General features: G+C 38.1%; 1 protein-coding gene across 5 annotated transcripts in view; it reads right to left on the bottom strand.

Moving 5' to 3' along the window:
* LOC113516605 (rho guanine nucleotide exchange factor 17) overlaps positions 1-21,405 on the bottom strand; it is a 97,782-nt gene that overhangs the window by 64,983 nt on the left and 11,394 nt on the right. For 4 of the 5 annotated variants that reach the window (XM_052902007.1, XM_052902008.1, XM_052902010.1 and 1 more), the window contains exons 2-3: positions 6,482-6,620; positions 3,826-5,863 (exon numbers count right to left, since the gene is read on the bottom strand). In XM_052902007.1, coding sequence (XP_052757967.1) covers positions 3,826-5,863; positions 6,482-6,546 — 2,103 coding nt within the window. In that variant the 5' untranslated portion in view covers positions 6,547-6,620. Of the gene's footprint in view, positions 1-3,825; positions 5,864-6,474; positions 6,621-21,405 lie in introns of all 5 variants that reach the window. The other variant, XM_052902009.1, reaches the window with a different exon arrangement.

Below are 21,405 nucleotides of genomic sequence, written 5' to 3'. Positions count from 1 at the left end.
AATAGAATACAACAGTAGCGTTATAAGTTTGCAATCCAATTATAGTTGTACTCAACATTCACAGAGATGAAACGAAATACGTTGATTTTTAACACAAAAAGTATGAATGACAAAAACTACGTACAAAATAAGGATCAAAACAAAACTACCAAATTATGCTTATAAACTTTATCAATGTATGTAAATTGCTTCGATACGATGAAAATTTCTGATAGAATATGTCAATAACCGATTCACAATCAATGTCATTGTACAATTTGCACATTCTGTACATTGGATTATTATGTGACACATTATTGTTTGCGAACTGTATAGAAAAAAGTTGAGTTGTACGAGAAGAGTGTTCAGTGGCTCTCAGGTTTATGCACTCCAATAAATATGCGCTAAATACTTCTATGTACACTCCTGCGCCAGTTCCGTAACACTAGGTTCTACAATAGATCTACACCTGGAAACCACATGTGCAGAACAGTTTTCTTTTCAATCTATCCTTGACATTCCCGTGCACAGCACGTAAGTAAAATGTTGATGGGTTTTAAGGAAGTCTCCTTAAAAGGATTTCCATTTAAATTGTTCTCTCTGTGCTGAGGATGACTCCTTCTTAGATGAGAGCAGGATATTAGCCTTCTATTAGTACGCTGGTCAGGGGACTTTGTATGGGGATTGTTGCCAGTTTTTCTTCCCATGCACTGGTTGTATGCTTTGTACCCGCAGCTCGCTCATATAAAGTAATGAATCAATCGTCATATGTCTATTTCATAAACACGAGACAGATGACATTTGAAAAGGAGAAGAGAATCAATAGCAAAACAAGTAAAACCTTTATTAACAAATACAGAGGGAGACTTTGTACAAAAGTCGATTTCTTGGGTACCTCTGTCCCATTTGTGTTTCTACCATGAAGCAGTTGTGTTTGCATGGTTGTGTTTCGCTTTGAAGGGTGGGATATGGCTTAAATTTAGTGGGTACAGAAGAATAACACCTGAGTCCTCAGGAATGGCAACGCATGGGGAGTATCATGGGCGAAACAGTATACTCTGTTATGTCCATGGTATTGCTCATGTTTATAGGCGACGGTTACTACTTTCCTTCAGGTGGGCCGTCAGCTTGTTTGCCATTCTAAGTAGTATAAAAAAAAAATACAGAATTGCACTGTTACATAATTTTTGCCCTGGCTTACAAATTAGGATAACCTTGTAAGTAAGAAACTCTTCCAGCATATAATAACAAGTACCATATACTCGTATTTGTATGTGCAGATTTTTTTAATTCTTTTCTATTTGAGTTATAATATAAAAAAAACAATAAACAAAATGAAAAATACGTATACATAAGTATGTTAAGCGATATGTTCAACCGTCCACAGCGTATTTTAATAATTCTTTATGTATGCGATTGTGTTTACTCTCGTGGTGGTCCCATGTTAATTTTGTCACGAAGTAAATCACAGACTCAAATTGTATAGATAAAAGGTCTCCATAGAAAAGCTTTGAGAAAATCGGTTCGACTTTTTTGTGATTCCTTTATAACTTATATATTTATTTTGTGTCATAATTTCTCCATCTTTTTAATGCGTAAATACTCATTTTATTCATTAAATAATACGTCAATATACATTTTATGCGTAAATATATAGAGCATTGATAAAAAAACGAGTCAACGAATTTGACAATTAGCTGACAAAAAGTTGGCCAATTTTTAAAGCTCGAAGCTCTATCTATACAATCTAAGATCGCAGTATTTTGTGCAGAAAAAAACATAAATTTTAGTTTATTTCTCGATTTATGATTATAAGCATTTAATAAATAGCTTGACGGGCAAGTTCAGTTTAATAATAAGAGGAAAAGAAAGCAATGTTTAAATTTGATTGTAACTAGCTGGGTTCTTGGAACTTGAGATTCCATTGGTTATAGTAGGTATTACTACAAACCATGACTGTGCAGTATAGCAACCAGTAAGTACTTCCTGTACATTGTTTTGCCGTCTGTAAATAACAAGAATCGCTGGTGGGCATTGGAGAGAATTTCAAATTAAACTATTGTCAAATAATAATTGAATTTTTGTGACTATAAGAGCTCATATTGGAAATTTTGACTACATTACTACTGCTACGGCTAAACTAAAGTCTGTGTCTTTTAGAAAATTGCAAACCAAACATGAAAGCTTCTTTTATTGTTATTAAATGATCTGTAGAAAGAGATGTTAATTTATTTCATTGCTTATTATTTCCGCAAGACAACACGTATTTCAGTAGAATATTTAATTAATTTCACTATAGTACTCGTATATGTATTTTTCTTAAAAGATGAATACTTAACTTCACGTCGTACCAAAAACTTGGAAAGATTTTATATCGCAAGGATATTTTTTACCTACTGACGCCACATAACATATTGTGTGTATAGGTACGTGTGTACGTCGTGTTTGTACGTTTTGTGCATGTGTGCATGGGCATGCGAGTGCATTTGCACGAGCACGTCGTTAACGCATATCAATGGCAATTTTAATTCTATTCCCAACGGTTCACTATCAATTTGCAACGCTTGTATGAGCTGAGCGCGAACAGATCGCTGTATGACTGTAGTACTTATCGTTTATAAAAGTTGCGATTGTGAAACCGATCCAGTAATCGACAGGATCTAAATAAAGAAGCACTACATAGTTTCTTGACCTAATGAATCATCGATCCCAGCCGTGCACCGGAGATTTCCATACGGCACGGCACCCGCAAATTATATAAATATATATCTTTAACCTCTATAGTTGCACTGTCATTGGAGTCCTGACTAAAAGAATTATTTCTGTATAATATTCAAGTGTGGGCAGGACGTGTTCCCACGTAGGAGAGACGACGGTCGGGCCAACGCATGCGCCTTGAAATTTCGTAGGTAGCGAGCGGGAGCGACCAATAGTTTACTAACAACTTCATAACCGACAAACTGTACATACAACAGTTTCCTTGTATTTTCAATGTATTAATATAAACCTAATAAACAGGAACTTCCCAAGGAACTTACTTACAGAAATAGTACACTGGTAAATGTCGAAGTATTAAATGCGGCGTAAAACTATAAGATTGTAGCTGTAAAGCAGTAGCAATAAGAGCAGATTCAAAAGAATATCAGCGTACAAACAATTCAGTGAGAGCAACGAGTATAACTGAATTCATGTACCTACCTACATACACAGTCACATGCCTTACAAATGCCTTGAATGATAATAATCGTAATGAAATAGGCAAACATAATATTTTGATCTGAAAAGTAAAAAAATAGAACAATACACTCACAGATAAAGAACATTACGAGATATCGTTACTTTGTTTTATATAAACGGAGGCTCGTCGCAAATTGATTTTGAACCTCCAGTTTTCGAACAAAAATCTCGTTTCGTCGTAAATATATATTTACATCATCATCACAGCTAGTGACAGATGCGTAAATAAACTTTCGTGCCCTTACGATTTTTAATGCTTTCTGGAACAGCTGCGGCGTGACTCACACGACATTGGACCGCGAAATGCCGCAGAACTCCAGTAATGTATTTAAAAACATTTGACCGTGAATTTGATAATGGAATAATAAAAAAGCTAACAGAAATGTCCTGTTTACTGGCACCAAAGGACATACAATGACCTTAAAATTAAACGTACTTAAATATTTACAACGTACAATACTTAAAACCCTTGTTGCATTAATAACATTTAAAACTACTTAATGACTTAATTTCTCACACTTTTTTGCGATTATTCTTTGATTTTGTTTGAAATCATACTTAAGTTAATATAAAAAATATTAAACAATTAAATTAAAAATAGGTACTCACGTTATGTTGATGGAGAGTTATCACAACGTTATCAAAAGCTGTGGAATTGGAGAGTGCCTCTGAACTTCCCCGTAGTAGTTCAGCCAGCAGGTCGGCGCCTGGCTTCACACCGACCAGCTTGGATGGGGACGAGGTAGCTCGCACGTGTGTAGGCCCTCGTGGTCTCGTGCTTACAGGTATCGCGGCTCCGGCACTTGTTTTTCGACTAGGCACTGTGGCGTCGGAAAAGCTTCTCCTCCCGGTTTCCGTTGAACGATTAGGTGCCTCTAAATTCTTTCCGAATGGTCCTCTACTTGCTGAATACTGTTGTCTTTTCACTTCTACATCGGATGTGTCCGAGGGACTGAACGGAGAGGGGGATGCTGTCCGATCTCGTGAACATGAGTCGCTCTCAGCTTCGGAAGGCGAGTCTCCTCGTGATATTACTCCATATTTACGTCTTGTTTTATATGAATCATCATCTCTTTCGTCAGAACTTTGTTGTGAGAATCTCGCTCGTCTTGCCCTTAATTCTTCAGATCTCGGCCACATAAGAGTAGGAACGTCCGATGGACTCGGAGGTCCATTTGTACATGAATCATCAGACTTATCACCCAGTAATGACGATGTTCTAGTCTCAGTTGATAAACGCATCTCTTGAAGAGATGCGTCACTATTCTCGCGTTTACATCCATTTATGGAGGTGGAGATATCTTCCTCTCCTCCATCATCACTAGCAGTAGTTATATATATGCCTTTTCTTCTTTTGATTTTGTCAAACGGTCGCCGTCGCTCTCTTGCTCCAATAGGCGCCGGCGTGCAAGGATTTTGTACAGCGGCTAATAAGTTTGCAACTTGCTCGCTCGTAATAGTTTCATCTTCTTTGTCTCTATCTAACGAACCATCTGATGCATGATCCGAACGCTGTGGTTCTTCCGGCGGTAACTCTTTCGACCACTGTTTCACTATACACTCGTACACAGGCACGGGAATAGAACTTTCCACTGCACTCACGGAATCGTCACTATTTGTTGGAAAGTTAGCACATTCACAGTCTAAATTAGCACACGCGTTAGAAGGAGGAGCAGGGAGTGGAGGAAAAGCAAAAGGTTGGGCGGGATCTAGCGGTGAAGTTCCTTCACTATGCGCTTGAGCACTGTCTGCTTGCGAACCATCACTTTCCTCTCGAAGTTCGTGTAATACTCGCGGAGCCATCAACGCTGGTAAACTACCACCAGCATCTGTCGCTCCTTCTTCTCTGACAGGAGGAATACGACGAGGGAGGGGATGTGTCAATGACCGAGAACCGAGTTGCTTGTGTGGAGTATCTGGTGGCGGAGATCGTGCGGCAGGTGATGCATGAGCCAACAAGCCCTCATCAGAGCCCACAGCCGAATCGACCGATGCAACCGAACCACCCTCGGTTGCGTTTTCATCAGTAGCTAAACTCGAAGACTCGACATCACGATGCGATGCGGCTCCGGCACTGACGTTTTCCGTTTTTGCCGAACGCTTTCCAAAGTCAAAAATTGAATGTTGACGAACCGCCCCACCACGATAATATTTGTCCTGAGCAAAGTCACCTTGCGAGAACGACGCACTGCGATAGGGTATAGTCTTTTGGGCATAGGAGCCGACGATCGATCTAGGTTCTACGCGGACCAGAGTGATATTATCGGCGTCAAAATCGTCATAGCGGTCGACGGAGACACCGCGTGTGGGGCTGTGGCGGTGGCGTGCCCGCGGCGGCGGCACGGGCGGCAGCACCGGCGCGGAGTGCGGCGGCGGCGGCGGCGGCGGGGGCGGCGGGGGCGGCGGCTGCGCGCGCGGCATGAGGCGCTCGGTGAGGGCCTGCAGGCGCTGGTGGCGCGAGGGCCGCTCGTCGCGGGCGCCGCGGCCGAGGCGGCGCTGCAGGCGCTCCAGCGTGCGGCGGTCGGGCTTGGCGCGGCCGAGGCACGCCGCCACCGCCTCCTCGGAGCAGCAGCGGCACGGGCAGGCGCGCGGCGGCGGCGCGCGGCGCACTGCGTACCGCACCGCGCCCAGCGTCACGTACGGCGACCTGCGGGCGCGAACACACTGTCAGGCGCACACGTCGACGCGCGCACCTCGCCAAAAAGCTCGGCGGCGAGTGCGACAAATTTAGAGCGGGCGAGCTTCCCCCGCGACTCGCCGCCGAATTCCGGGAGGATTCCCCGCGACCCAGTCCGCCGGGTTCCAGATTGGACCGAAATCTCCGTGAACATGAATTCTCTCCAACCACTACATATACCTATCGAGTAGTGGATCGAAAAATTCCTATTTTATAAAGTATATTTCATAAGTGCAATCAATGCGGCAAGGACAGCAGGTGGCTGACAGACAAACGGAAGACGCTTCGCCTATAAATAGACGAACGTTGGCGAATTGGCGACACAGCGACCTCGTACCAATGTTTACAGTTTTCACATATATAAATAATCGTCCAAGAGGGAACTCGTAATAATCACTATTCAATCAACCTAGTCTCTTTTTATTTTTCTTTCTATAATTAAGTCGGTCTATGTAAGTGCCTACTGCAGAAACTTTGGATAAAAAATATTTTAACGAGTAACAAGGTACTTATTAAATAATTCAACTCTTATAATATTTTTAATACTAAAATAATAAATAATATTGAATATCGGTAAATACAGGGAACCTGTTGAAGTCGCGTCTCCTTCGCGCGCCATCTGGCGGCGAGCGCGGCCGCGCGTCGGACGCCATCCGCGTCACGTGACGCCGCGCATGCTGCGCGCGCGCCTCGCGCGGCCCGCACCGCCCGCGCCCGCCTCCCTTACCTGCACACAGAGGCCACAATGTACCACACGCTCGTACACACAGTATATCAGCAATGCTTTCTTATTTGACTTATTTTGTAGACAAGCTTGTTGTGAATATTGTACAATAATGCAACCATCATTTATTAATAAAATATGGATATGATTTCATATTTCAATAATATTTCAATAGTCATATTGTACTATTATTAATCAAAATCATATTATTAATAATTAAAATCGTAGTCATATTTGATATGAAGACTGTATCAGACTACTTTTGGCTAGTTGTTTTATTCATTGTACGGAAATATTTTGTAGTTTTCCAACATTGAAAACGAATATTATTTCATAACAATCTACAGCGACATCTGTGAAATCGCCTCGACACCGCGGAGCTCTAGGGCGGGCGGATTCGTTTGGGCGACTTCAGGAACTGAAATAATGTTATGCTGTTTTCAATAAAACGAACTGCAGCTTTTGTATTCGCACTGTAGATGTCTCTTTACTTATAAGATGTACAATTTGAATGTGTTTTTATTTGAAATAAACCTGCTAGTGTAATTTTAAACAATTAGAGAAACCCCTTGCAGAAACGGTTATACAGGGTGATATCAATTGTTAGTGTGTTTTTAAGGGAGTGTTCTAATAATAAATTGGAGAAACTGTGCTAGTGAGTAAAGCTTAACTTTTTGTCGTTTTTCTACAACTTATTATTCATGTTTCTCTACTGATTGTAAACTTAATATTAGATTACCTAAGATTATATAATGATCCCTATGAGAGTCCTGGCGAGAGAATGAATCGAAGGGGTCAAGAAAAATAAAGAATCATTCACACAACTCCAGGCCGATATCAGTGGACACCGCGGTATTAAAACAACCTTCCGTAACTTTTCCCCCACCTACTCTGACACTACCGCTACCCTCTGACTCTACGTTGCCTCTACAACTGTCATCCATGAGCTATGTCACAACTTTATATCTATCTCTTAAAAAAAATCTGGCCATTGCTCTCTTCATCGCTCGTTGTGTAACTACTTAATTAGTGATGACAATAACTTTATAATGACAGTTGAGGACTCTGTGAGGTCGTGCGCCAAGTAAAAATATAAAATTTGTAACGGAATTAAAAAAAACTGCATAACTTTTGTTGCAGATTGTATTGAGACGGCGAGGTTTGTGGAAATGTATATATTTACAATCGCTCGGTTATAACTGACAAAATAAAAATGGTCTTGTATACTAAATACAAATATAGGAAATTAATTCAAAACTGGTGGGGCGATACATAATTAACAATTATTAAATTTCTTAGTAAACCAACAATTTTATTGCAATGCAGGCATGAACATAGATATGGCTCCATAGTTTTAACATAGATTACTTGGAAGGGATTGTAAGTAATGGGAAAGTTAGCCCCCATTGCTATCAATATACTCTATCGGGTCGACCTCCACGCGGTCTTCCCTGGAAACTATCGTGACTGATTTATCGTTAAATTCGTCACGATGGACTAACGAATCTGCCTTTTCATCCTCAACTATCATCCCTCACTGATACCCCGCCAGCGTATACCGATAACGCAGACGGGGTTACCATGCTATTTTTATTTATTTATTTATTTATTCATTAGTACAAGTATGTGTACATGGCGGACTTAATGTAAAAAGCATTTTTAACCATTAAAAAAAAACATAGATTATGTACTTTCAGATATACCCTCCCTACACATCATATTATGGAGACAAAACATTGTCCATTTACCAGAGGGAGACTTTGTACAGAAGTCGTTTGCTTGGGTACCTCTGTCTCATTCGTGTTTCAACCGTAAAGCAGTTGTGTTTGCATGACTGTTTTTCGATTTGAAGGGTGGGATATGACGTGAATTTATAGGGATAACATCTGAGTCCTCAAAAATGGCAACGCATGGGGGGTATCATAGGCGAAACAGTATACTCTGTTATGTCCACAACACAGGGGGCAAACGAGCATGCAGCTCACCTGATGGTAAGTGACTACCGCCGCCCATGATCACCCACAACACCTACGGCATTGCAGGTGTGCTGTCGGCCTTTTAAAAAGGAATATGCTCTTTTCTTGAAGGTAATGTTGTCGTATCGGTTCGGAAATACACATTGTCACAATAATTTTACAATCATCATCATCATATCAGCGTTTAACTGTCCACTGCTGAACATAGGCCTCCCCATAAGGGGGGTTTTTGCAAGTAGTCAGTAGGAATAACACCTGAGTCCTCAGGAATGGCAACGCATGGGGGATATCATGAGCCAAACAGTATACTCTGTTATGTCCATGGTACTGCTCATGTCTATAGGCGACAGTTACCACTTTCCATCAGGTGGGCCGTCAGCTAGTTTGCCATTATAAGTTGTATAAAAAAATTGTCGTAGTTGCGGTGGGATAAACGTCTCTAACAAGCACTACCAAAGGCTAGACTCGGAGCTGTGAGAACAGCACCTGGTAACGTCCTTGCGCGGACGCTCGCCACAAACCGCACTGTAACCGAATGAGTGCGATCTATTGTTAATAGGTCATTGGTAATATTAGACAGATAGAATATTATGTTTTATTAGCAGTAGATTTAGTTAACATATAACGTGTATATGTTATTATGCAAACAAGGCGGACCACAGAGTGCGCCGACTCGACCGACACCAGCGATGTGCCACTCCAGTGAAATAACTCCAGTTACTCTACATTATAAACGAGCCCTTCAATGTATTTATTACAAGATATATCTCTACTAAATAAGTATAGGTAATTGATGATAATTTTATTCCCATTTTTTTATACAACTTACAATGGCAAACAAGCTGACTATCCACCCTAGTAAACTGACAGTGGTAACTGTCACATATAGAGATGAATAATGCTATAGACAGCACAGAGTATACTGTATCGCCCATGATACCCTTCAAACATAGCAGTTCCTGAGGAGTAAGGTGGTTAGATAGATAGATAGATAGATAAACACTTTATTTGAGCCATTTAACACACGTAAATTAATAAATAAAATGAAACAATTTGATTATTTACATTTTTTCAAATATAAAACAACATATAAAACAAAAAAATTAATATTGGAGATATGTTTTCAGCAAGTGTGTCGCAGTGACCCAAAAAGGCTACAGCTCAGTGATACCTTTGCTTAAAAGCAAAGCACTGATTTTCAGCTGCAACCTGAAGTAAGGCTACACGGACGCGTGCAACAAACCCAGAGTGTTACCAATTTAACCTTTTATTTTGACCTGTGTAACCAATTTAATAGCAAAAGGTAAAATTATATAAGGTATAATATATAGATACATACTTATATAGATGATGCATAAATAATATATTTCATTAATTAATTAAACATAATTTTTAACATATACAAATAATAATTCACCACAGTAATTATGTTAAAAGCAGTCGCTACCAGGCAACTAATCCAAATGTTTGCTTATTTAATAAATGTTGCTTTATCAACTTTTTAAAAATTGATTTGGATGCAGCTATCTCATTGGAGGGGGTATGTTATTCCAGCATTTAGTCGCCTGGTGGCGAAAACATCCGTAAAAGCGACTGTCCTATGGTTATGAACCGCCAACGGGGGCCGCGTTGATCGAGACACATTACATCCATAATAATTGTTGAAAGTCGGAAATTTGAGTTTTTTATATAGATATTCAGGGGATTTAAATTTCACAAGATCAAACATAAGTACAGCAAGATGCAATCGTCTACGTGAGTCCATGTTCAACATAGATGCTTCATTCAAATATGGTGTAATGTGACTACGAGGTGAAACAACAAAGCAAAAGCGACAGCACGCATTCTGAATCCTCTGTATCATTCGACGAGATGAAGAAAGGAGACGAGGCCCGTAGACCAGATCACCATAATTTAATCTGGATAATACAAGAGATTCACAGTGTAATTCGTGATCTTTCTGACAACAAATTTCGTATCTTGTATAATATTTTAAGTCGATAAAAGCAATTCCGGACCAAACCCAACACATGGTTTTCAAAACGTAAATTACTGTCAAAAAGCACACCAAGGTTCTTTGCCTCGCAAACATGTTCAATATTTGTATCACCGATCTTTACAACTAGATTATTATTCGATGCCTTCTCAATTCGATTTTTCGAGCCAATTACCATATATTTTGATTTTAAAGGATTAAGAACAAGGGCATTATTATTAGACCATGCAGCGATGCGATCTAAATCTTCATTCATTTTCTGAACGGCATTAGATATCCCAATTTGACTTCTAGATATATACAGTTGTACATCGTCCGCATAACAATGATAGTTACAGTTCTTAATAACATTAGGGAGGTCGGCACTGTATATAATAAATAGAAGTGGGCCCAGTATAGATCCTTGAGGAACTCCACGCTTCACCAACCTGGGGGAAGATATCATACAAGTACCATCATCCTTCAGCAATTTAACCGCCTGAAATCGCTCTCCTAAATAACTCTTAAACCAATTAATCAGTGATGATTAAACCCATAATATGACAATTTAGAGAGTAATAATGAAATATTGAGACTATCAAATGCGCGGGAAAAATCAAGTAAAGTTAATATAGAGCCTTGACCATTATCTTGAGCAGCCAATATGTTGTCTGTCACATCAAGCAATGTTGTGACAGTGCCTCTGCCCTTTCGAAACCCCGACTGGAAAAGCGGCAGTATCTTGTTGACTTCAATGTATTTTAATAATTGAAAGTATATGGCTTTTTCCAAGATTTTAGATAAAAAAGGCAATATACTAATAGCTCTCAGATCTTTAAATTCCTTTGGATGGTCAACTTTAGGAAGAGGAGTAATTAATGCCTTTTTCCACTGATGAGGAACCACACCTGTTACAATTGATTTGTTAATTATATCAGTAATAATAGAGAGAGTATGTGGTAGGGTAAGCAAAACCATGTCTCGACTAATACCATCAGTCCCAATTGCGTTTGATTGTATGGACAAAATATACTTGGCAACATCATTTGAACTGATAGGTTCCAATATAAACTAGGCGTCGTTGTATTAAACCGATGAAATTCAAAATAGGTTAGCTGTGAAATAGGGACTGTTTCAGGTCCGGGTAAAAATATTTATTAATACTATTAGGGTCGTTAAATCTGTCAGGAAGATAATCACTTTTACAAGGATCTATTAATATTCTATCCCTCAAATTCTTCCAAAACACTTTACTATTACTCGTATTAGAGTTAATATAATGATTATAATAGGTGGTTTATGATAGTTTTCGAACTAAAACGCCAACAGCACTTCACGGCAGCAAAACGAATGATATAGAGGTGTCCCAGCAGACGTCTTTTGTACAGTATGCTAATATGTAGACTAAACTTGTTTCCAGTCTTTACCCTGATTGAATTAGCAAAGAGGTTTACATTGACTTCAAAAAGGAATCGATCGACCATATATTTGTTGTATTACTACGTAAATTGTAAACTAATTTCAATAATACTTTTTTTAATTGAAAGTTTACCGACATGTTTACGAGTATATGTAGCGTGCACATTGTTTTGTAATATTTTAATATCTTTTATGCAACTTAAAATGACAAACTAGCTAACGGCCCACCTGATGGAAAGTGGTAACCGTCGCCTATATACATTATGTCTATATCTATGAACATTCATGTTATACATATATTGTAACATTCACCCTGATTAGGCTGCGTCGCGGATGGACAAAGAAGCAAAGTAAAAAGTGAGCGGTAAAAGTATGAAAAATAAATACATTTCAGGCACATTCAAATTTGAAAAGTTGCCCGTATAGCTAAACTTATCTTCCAATGATGGTTACTTTTTATTTAGACGAATTAATTGAATCCCACGAGGCAATAATAAAACCAATTTCACGACGATGAAATACGTTCTACTGAGATCGGGACCTAACTACAAATATTGTTTTATCCATATCGTAGCACAGAATACTACGTGACGTTTACTCCTCATAGCATATAAAAATATATAATACCATAATATAAAGAAGTATATGTCATATTAAACCTTTCTATAAAGTGAAAGATTTTCATGGTAAACAGGCTGGTAATGGACGGTTACACGCGTAGGCAGCAGCGGATATCGTTTCTAGGATATTATTCACAGTATCTGTCTAAATATAGTGCTGAACGAATACAATCTCATTTATCCCAATACGAGCACCACATTTGCGGCCGGAAGAGGTCGAGACCGCGTCTCTCAAGTTCACGCGCACAGTAACGAGACGCCGTCACATTAAACCTTACTTCCGAAACGGGACGAGGAAGCCCCGCTCCACCACTTGTTTCATTTTTACATCACCTCGTATATCTGACACGTTTTTGTCGGCTCGTTACATAGTTCGCTCGTTAGTTGAATGAACTCGAAATTAAGATAGTCGCTGAGTGACTTACATAATTTATAAACGTGTCTTTTAATCCTCTAATGTATTACATTGAGACAATTCATGGCTCGGGTGATGATGCATGAGTCGTCGTACAGGTATAACAACAAAATAGAGTTCATCAAATACGAAATGAAAACTATGTCTTTAGAACTATGAACTACAGTTTAGTATCGGACTCGTTTCATGGAGCACCTCCCTGACTAATATCGCCCAATAAGTCTTAATGTAAAAACGTCCTCCCACCTCACAGTTTATTTAAGTATATTTATTGGCATATAAAAACCTACTATTAAAGACAACCCATAAACACTTGCGGAGGTGCAAAAAACTAATAAAATTAACAGTGGAGAAAAAATAAGCTGGCAGTGAGCCACGAATAAATACACGGGGCACTGCAAGGCGTGTCGAGTGCACGCGTCTAATGATCGCCAGCGCCGGCGCAGCGTCAGCATCACGATAATACAATGCAATGCGTCGCTAGAGACGGAGTAGGCGCATAGAGAGGCAGCTGGTTCCACGTGATGGCAGACATGCTCAGACATCACATTCTATGCATATTTCGAAGGACCGAGATTTTCGGTACTTTCGATACTTTTTACGTACTTTTAAAATCATGTTACACTTGATGATTTCAAGCATAGTGCTACAAATAAGAACAGGTATATATATTTTATTATATTTTTTTAATATATATCTTGGCGATATATCTAAGATACAGCTTGATGCCCAATTTAAACGCCAGTTGTAGTGGTAAATAAAAATTATTATTATTTATTTATGTACGACCGCATAATCCTGTGTAAACATAGGGATAGTGTGGTCCATAAATACGAGTACGATCAACCGAAAGGACGATGTTCTTTTCTCAACTGTTAACCACTTGATGTGTGAAACGCTCTGAGTGCGTTTTCACGCTACATTTGAAGGATCTGAGATTATAGAATGAAGAGGACCTATCATGGGAAACTTCATTTCACAATCTTTAGGCAAGGTTTTCGTAGGAATTAGCAAACTCATTTGTACCAGAAATTAGGGTGGTCAATCGCGTAAGACAATATCCAAAACAATGACACAATGCCTAAGAACAAGTTTTTCATTAATTCATTCCTGAAAGTACCGAAAATTCCTCGTTTTTAAATCCCCGAGAATTCCCAGAATTTTCGGTACCAGAATTCTCTGGTTCTATTTTTCAAATCATTATATACTACAACAATCATTTGACGTGTCACTACCGAGCACCGGTTTCATGCCATAAAAGACGCTGATAATCGGAATTTTTATTTTCCTGTACCATTATATTATACATTACATGTACTGTAGACTGTGCATTGTTCCCCTGTAATCACTTCTTACAACGTGTGAAAAATGGAATAGATTGGAGTCGATGTTGAGGCACCATTTCTCTAAATTTTTCTCTGATGTAATATTTTAATTTGATACTTTTGCGAAATTATTGTTTTGTGAACCATTATAATCAAAATTTATATTAATATTGACTTTAATCTGTTGTTAATTTAGTCCATATTGGTCCTTAGAATAAAGATTTAACTGTGAAATCAAACTGAAATTTAAACTCTAGAGATAATTTTAAAGAAATGTTACATCAGATTTGATCCCAATGTATCTTAATCTACCTCGTACCTCACGAAATGAAGAACATAATCTATTATCTTTTCTTTAATAACTATATTAAAATTGAACTTTTTGTGAATATTTATTCTTTATTGTACACAAAAGGTTATTGAAATGGAAAAACAAATATAATAGTGCACAAGGGCGAGCTTATCTCCAAAAGAGATTTCTTCCAGCAAACCCAATTAGAGAAAACTGACAGTTTATTAGTAGTTACAGTCATACATGTGTACCAATCGACTTAAATGTTATAGTTAAAAAAAAATCTGTTATGACTATGATAGACGATGTCAGTAAATACTAGTAGATACCAGCGGGTCTACCATGAAGTGAATATCCGAAATTTCGGACTCAATTTCGTGTTTTTGTTTATACCAATCGGACCAATGAATGGAATTTAATATTTCGTTCGTCATACATCCTATAATAAAAGTCCAAAGGAACGATATTTTAACATTTTTAATATTTCCAAACTAAACAAAGTATTATGTAATTTTAACATCAAATTTGTTTCGTTTGGCTCCAAAATTTCGGAACACATTTCATGGTAGGACCTCAGGTCACACCAAGTACATCTTTGATTCGTTTACACAGAACACCAGTAGTATAGTCATTAAATGATTACCAAATCGATACAGTCGTTGTGGAAACGATGCACTTATTAACGAATAACATTTTTGTTTTAATTTTAAATTAGTGATGTTATTATAACGAAAATTAGTCCATGCAACAAACCTTTGAAGTCCGGAGACAGCGCGGCGGCTGGCGACGCGTGGTGAACACGCACTGGACCGACAAGTATTTATTCCTTTTCATCCCCAGGATAAGAGGTAAGAACAAAGCACGACAGTATAAGAGAATTCCAGCGAGCTAAGGGTAAGATCCTTTTACATGGAGAAAGATCTGTGCCCCGTAATGGATTGTTGTAGTATGGTAAGGATTTCAAAAGTGGCGTGTGCACAGTTTTCGTGAGCGGAGAACATTAACAGTTCGTTAACATTACGAGTACTACAAAATATGTACGGGTTTATTTTGGTGCATACGTAACGTAAAACGTGATCACCACAATCTAATATTGGACAAGCGTGGCCCGTGGCCCGTGGCCCGCGGGCCGTGGGCGATGTCGACAATGCATCGCCGCTCTTTCTGAACACCATAACCTATAAATAGCTAGCCACCTTCTTCAATGAGACGCGATCGACGCGCGACAATACGTGCTCCGCTCATACGACACTCATTACACGCTCGTATTTAATTATTATTTTATTTTATTACCACTTGAATGTGGTATTTTATGAATATAAAAGGGAGACTTTGTACAATATCGATTGCTTGGGTACCTCTGTCCTATTCGTGTTTCAACCGTGAAGCAGTTGTGTTTGCATGGCTGTGTTTCTGTTTGAAGGGTGGGGATATGGCGTGAATTCACTGGGTATAGAGGAATAACACCTAAGTTCTCAGGAATGGCAACGCATGGGGGGTAACATGGGCGAAACAGTATACTCTGTTATGTCCATGGTACTGCTCATGTCTATAGGCGACAGTTACAACTTTCCATTAGGTGGGCCGTCAGCTTGTTTGCCATTCTAAGTTGTATAAAAAAAATCCTATACAGTGAGTATTCCAGTGTTTCCCAAACTTTTTTGTGCATTCCCCACTTGAACAATTTTTATGCCCCTATATATAATTTTTACGCCCAAATTATATTTTGGTAATTTCAAACGAAATTATACCTAATAAATATTTACAGCATTCTTTTTATTTTATTTTTTTTTAATTTACTTCTTTTTGTTAAATTTGGCATCGATATCTACTCGTAGCATTTAAATGACTCAGAACAAGAGGGTTAAGATCGCTTCGAGTCCATTTTTTAATTGCCCCCCTTAACTATCAAATTGCCCCCCTGTAGAGCATGTTCCCCACGTTGGGAAACACCGGAATATTCATTTGAAATCTAACATTCGCGAGCTTCTAGAAACAGTAATATACCATATGTAGGTGCAGGTAGTGTAGTGTACAAGTATTACGTATGGCAATGTCCACGAGGCAAGAGTGATGGTGAGCTTGACCTCATCTGAATAAGTTTAGTTTAGAATCTTAAATTCAATTGTATTCCGTTATACTCGTGCATGTTGATTTGCAAATAATTAAAGTAATTGTGTTCGTTTATAAAGAATAAAAGTGATATTTAGAGATGTTCAGACATTTGTATAGGTATGTGTTACTCGCTAACATATAAAATAAAAACACAATTATTCCAGTTGGACATATAGATTACTTATTATTCTAATTCACGTGAAGAAAACCGTAAAAAACAATAATATTAGTGGTAAAATAAAGATACGAAGCGCAAATTGAAAAAAGTGCATATTTAAATAGACAGCATCGGATCTATCGCAGCGATTGTTATTAAAGTGTGCTGCTGACATGTTTACTGTAAAGAAAAACACTAAATAAATATACATTTCTAAAATTACCTTGATATCTATTGTGAATTACAGAGAGAACTAATTCGAAATAGAGCCGTGGACAGGTCGTGGGAATGATTTATATTATTTCTAGCGAGTGCGGCCGCTTGTGTTTGGCAGCGTTGCCAGATTAAGTATATTTACACTATTTTGGATAAAAAAAATTATGATTGCGAAGTTGTGGAGAAATAAAATAGTTGGAGAATTTTTTATGGATAATGGTAACAATGTGGAAGGATTTAGGTAATTGTTGACAGTTTTAATATTTGTGAATTGTAAAGTATATACCTACTAATGCTACCTGCATTGATATGTATAGGTACAACATGAGGTGAAGAAGTCAAGTGTAGTTCTCTACGGTATTTTCTTTTGTTTTTTTTTTACATTCGCGTAGTGGCTACATGCCAAGTATACAAGTGACAGAAGTTTGTAATTGAGTAAACGTAAATATAACCCTATAAATTTGAAGAAAAATGTTTGACATTTGGGCAAAAGTATAAAAATCGCAATTATCCTGCATTCAGGCAACCCTGTACGCCACGCTCCGGCCGCCCGCGCACCCACTCGATATTTACATATACAGTTTTATTTCGTTGTAGGACTTATTAATAAATAAATAATTTATTTATGTTTTATTGTACACGAACATTACATTGTCTTAATTTATTTTGAATAAGAATGTACTACAGACGAGCTTAACTCTGTAAGTTTTCTTCCGGCAGACGCTGAGCCATAGTGATAATACTAATGTAACATTAAAAAAGTGTTAGAAACGCGGCATTTCCTAGTAAATACAGTGGGACCTTCAAAAAGAGAATTGTGCCTTTTTCAAAAGGCCGGCAATACATTAGCGGTACCCCTGGTGTCGTCAGTGTCCAAGGGCCGCGGTGATCTCTCGCGATCAAATGAACCGCATGCTCGTTTGTCGTCCTTTCACGTTTTAGTGAATTAGTTACTTTTAAACTGTTACGTTTAATTATTACGGCTTCCATACGTTAATTGTTGTTCCTGCTGACCGTTAGTTAGCATTTGGTGTGTTTTCAAGTTCGTGATCATATTATTGTACTGTGCCAGTTTTATTCTTATAATACTTGTTAAAAATTAAATTTTACACAATTACACAGAAGGCGATCTATAATACTAATACTAAGAATAAGATTGTGAATACGAATAAATCGGTAGCAGTCTTCGAATGAAGTGTTCGACCAGAGAAACTGAATATTTTTACCAAAGAAATACAGGTTGAAAAACGATAAAAAATGTTGGGCCTCCCATACTAATAGCACGGCTAGTTTACTTGTTGAGTTAGTATGAGAGACTTAAATTTCTTTTCCGTTTTTAGAGTTCCGTGCGTCCAAAGGAAAAACGGAACCTTAAGAATCACTTCGATGTCCGTCCGTCCGTCCTTCTGTCAAAACCCTTTTTTTAGGAACGCGAGGAGATATCAAGTTGGCGTTAATATCACATACTCAGGTCTACAATCTCTTAAAGAAGTGAAAAAATGAACCTTCTAAATCGACGCAATCAAAAGATACGACCGTTTATGTTTCTTTCATGTCGCATATTTTGACATTCGCAAAAGAAATCAAAACCTCTAGGGTAGAATAGAATAGAATAGAATAGAATTTTATTGCTAAATGTGTACATACATATAGCAGTAACTATTGCTTTGAATTTGACATCAGTATCAACAGTTATACCCTATCGGGCATGCAACAATTTAAGAACAGGTAATTATATTAACATCGAAACATTCGAATACTATTATCATTACTTGATTACAAATAAATATGAAATATTATACAATACAATTAACAAGACAAAGAATAATCATAACCAAATTAAAATAAAATAAACATAATTTCGCTTACATGTCAATTATTATTAATTATTAATTTAATTAGTTTTAAGATTGAAGTATTCATTTAAATTATAAAAAAACATTATCAAAAAGCCAGGCTTTGAGTTTAATTTTAAACATATGCTTATCCTGACATTTAATGTTTAAGGGAAGATGATTAAATACTTTAATACCCATTATAATTGCACTCTTTCCATATGTATAACTATTTATTGTTGGTAGACAAATATCTCCCCGTTACCGGGTACTTCCCGTTGACCTGGAATCATGAAGTTTGGCAAGAAGCAATGTCATGTAGCACAAGTTAAAATTGTTAATTTTGTACGGAATCCTCGTTGTGCGAATTCGAGTCGCAGTTGACAGACTTTTTTCAAAGTTTGATTTTCGAAGAAATCTCTGTCGTAGTATGTTCGGTATAGCGTAGCTAGACTCTTGGTTTACATATCGCTATCATATTCGATTGCCTCCCGTCTAATGATTATCATTGTTTTCTATTGTTGTCCATCGTTCTCTTTCTCTCTGTACATAAATCAGGTGTGTAATGTAGTGAGGCATTGAAATGATGTTGTTGCGGACTGGAGAACTGGCGGCTGAGTATATGATCCACTCGAGAGAGTTGGACGGCGGCCAATAGATAATATTGACATATCGGCGGTGCAAATGGCATGAATTAGAAGTGGCGATGACACGACCCCTCCAGCCGACGCAACATCCTACTGCCCGCTCGTATATATCAACTGACCTACATTCAAAAAGGAGGAAGCTCTCAATTTGCCCGTATCTTTTTTTATATGTATACGAATTATTTATTATTGAAAATCAATTTTGATGATTGTGTCCAATTTTATTTCAGTTTCCGTATCAAACACATAAAAAATATTAGAGCGCGCCTTCGTCCGTGTGTTCGTCTGTCACAGCATAATCAGCAACCGTTTGAATTTTTTTTTTCAATAGTATTAAGTATTGCTTCATCATATCAGCCTTCAACTGTCCACTGCTGAACATAAGCCTCCCTCTTGAGAGTTTTTACCAGGAGTTATCACGCTGGGCAGGCGGATCGACAAACCGCTTTCGAGATATTTGAAGAGGGACTCTGCTGCCCTTCGCTCGATCTGCTTTAGACGTCTCTTACGAAACCCACGGGACATGAAGGGGTGGCCTAATCTATGCCGGGACCAAATGATCAGGTATTTCTTACATTAGTTTTTTTTTTAAGTATTTATACACATGTGCCTAAATAAAATACTTAATATTAATTCAAATTAATTAAATTGAAATAAAAGGAAACAAAAATTATATTACTTTATATGTAAGGAACACTCGGCGTGTACGAACGCACCTCGCACTTCACCAGTTTTTAAATCAACGTTTCGTGTTAATTTTGTCAAGATCTAAATCGTATTTTTATTAACAGAGGAATAACACCTGAGTCCTCAGGAATGGCAACGCATGGGGGTATCATGGGCGAAACAGTATACTCTGTTATGTCCATGGTACTGCTCATGTCTATAGGCGACGGTTACCACTTTCCATCAGGTGGGCCGTCAGCTTGTTTGCCATTCTAAGTTTTATAAAAAAAAAAAAAAAATTTAGCAGATTCTTAAATTAGTAGGTAAATATAAAATGTCAACGATTGCTTGCAACACACGGCGTGGTCGCGATATTTGTACACTTCTCAGAAACATGTTTTAAAAATAAACCACCACCCCGCGCGCGAGTCCCTCTGAAGGATCAATTGAACATAAACACTATATAGGTACGTACGCAATCTATTTATAAAAAAAAAAAAAACTATAAACGGTTCACAATACTATACGAATACATTTGGGGGGTGGAGGGGGGGGGGGGTACCAGCTCGTATCGTATCAAAATACTCAAATACTATCCAGGTATACCCCCTACAACAGACATGCTCGCGCTACATAATTGTTTACTAATATTGGACAAAACACAATGTAATTAATATATTCAGCAAGTACCAGATACCTACTAATATACCTGTTGATACCTGATGATATACAATTGTTTTTAATATTAGACGCGGACAGTATTATTGTAAGCAGGACGCACTTGAGCTGTAGACTCTGTGCCAGCTGTCTTTAGATAAAAACCGACGCGCACACATTCACCTAAACTCTTTCCAAAGATACGGATAATATATTTATGAATACTAATCTAAATCTAATCAATATCACGTATTGGACTCGTCCGAGCTGCGCTCGTGTATCATGCGAGCTCGGATGTCTTCATTAGCTATGCAAATGTGGTCAGCAATTGACATTGGGAGGTCTAATATTGATTTAAATGACCCGTAACCGTTTCTTATTTCCTCTCGACGTTCTTATATTTACCACGCGAACAATGATTTATGGTGACTTATCATTAAGCAACAGACAAAAAATACCGAACTGCGTAATGT

The sequence above is a fragment of the Galleria mellonella genome, unplaced genomic scaffold, assembly GCF_026898425.1.
Source record: "Galleria mellonella isolate WM207_F2 unplaced genomic scaffold, CSIRO_AGI_GalMel_v1 utg855, whole genome shotgun sequence".
In the NCBI taxonomy this organism is placed as follows: Eukaryota; Metazoa; Arthropoda; class Insecta; order Lepidoptera; family Pyralidae; genus Galleria; species Galleria mellonella.
This window is presented reverse-complemented; position numbering and strand designations above follow the sequence as displayed.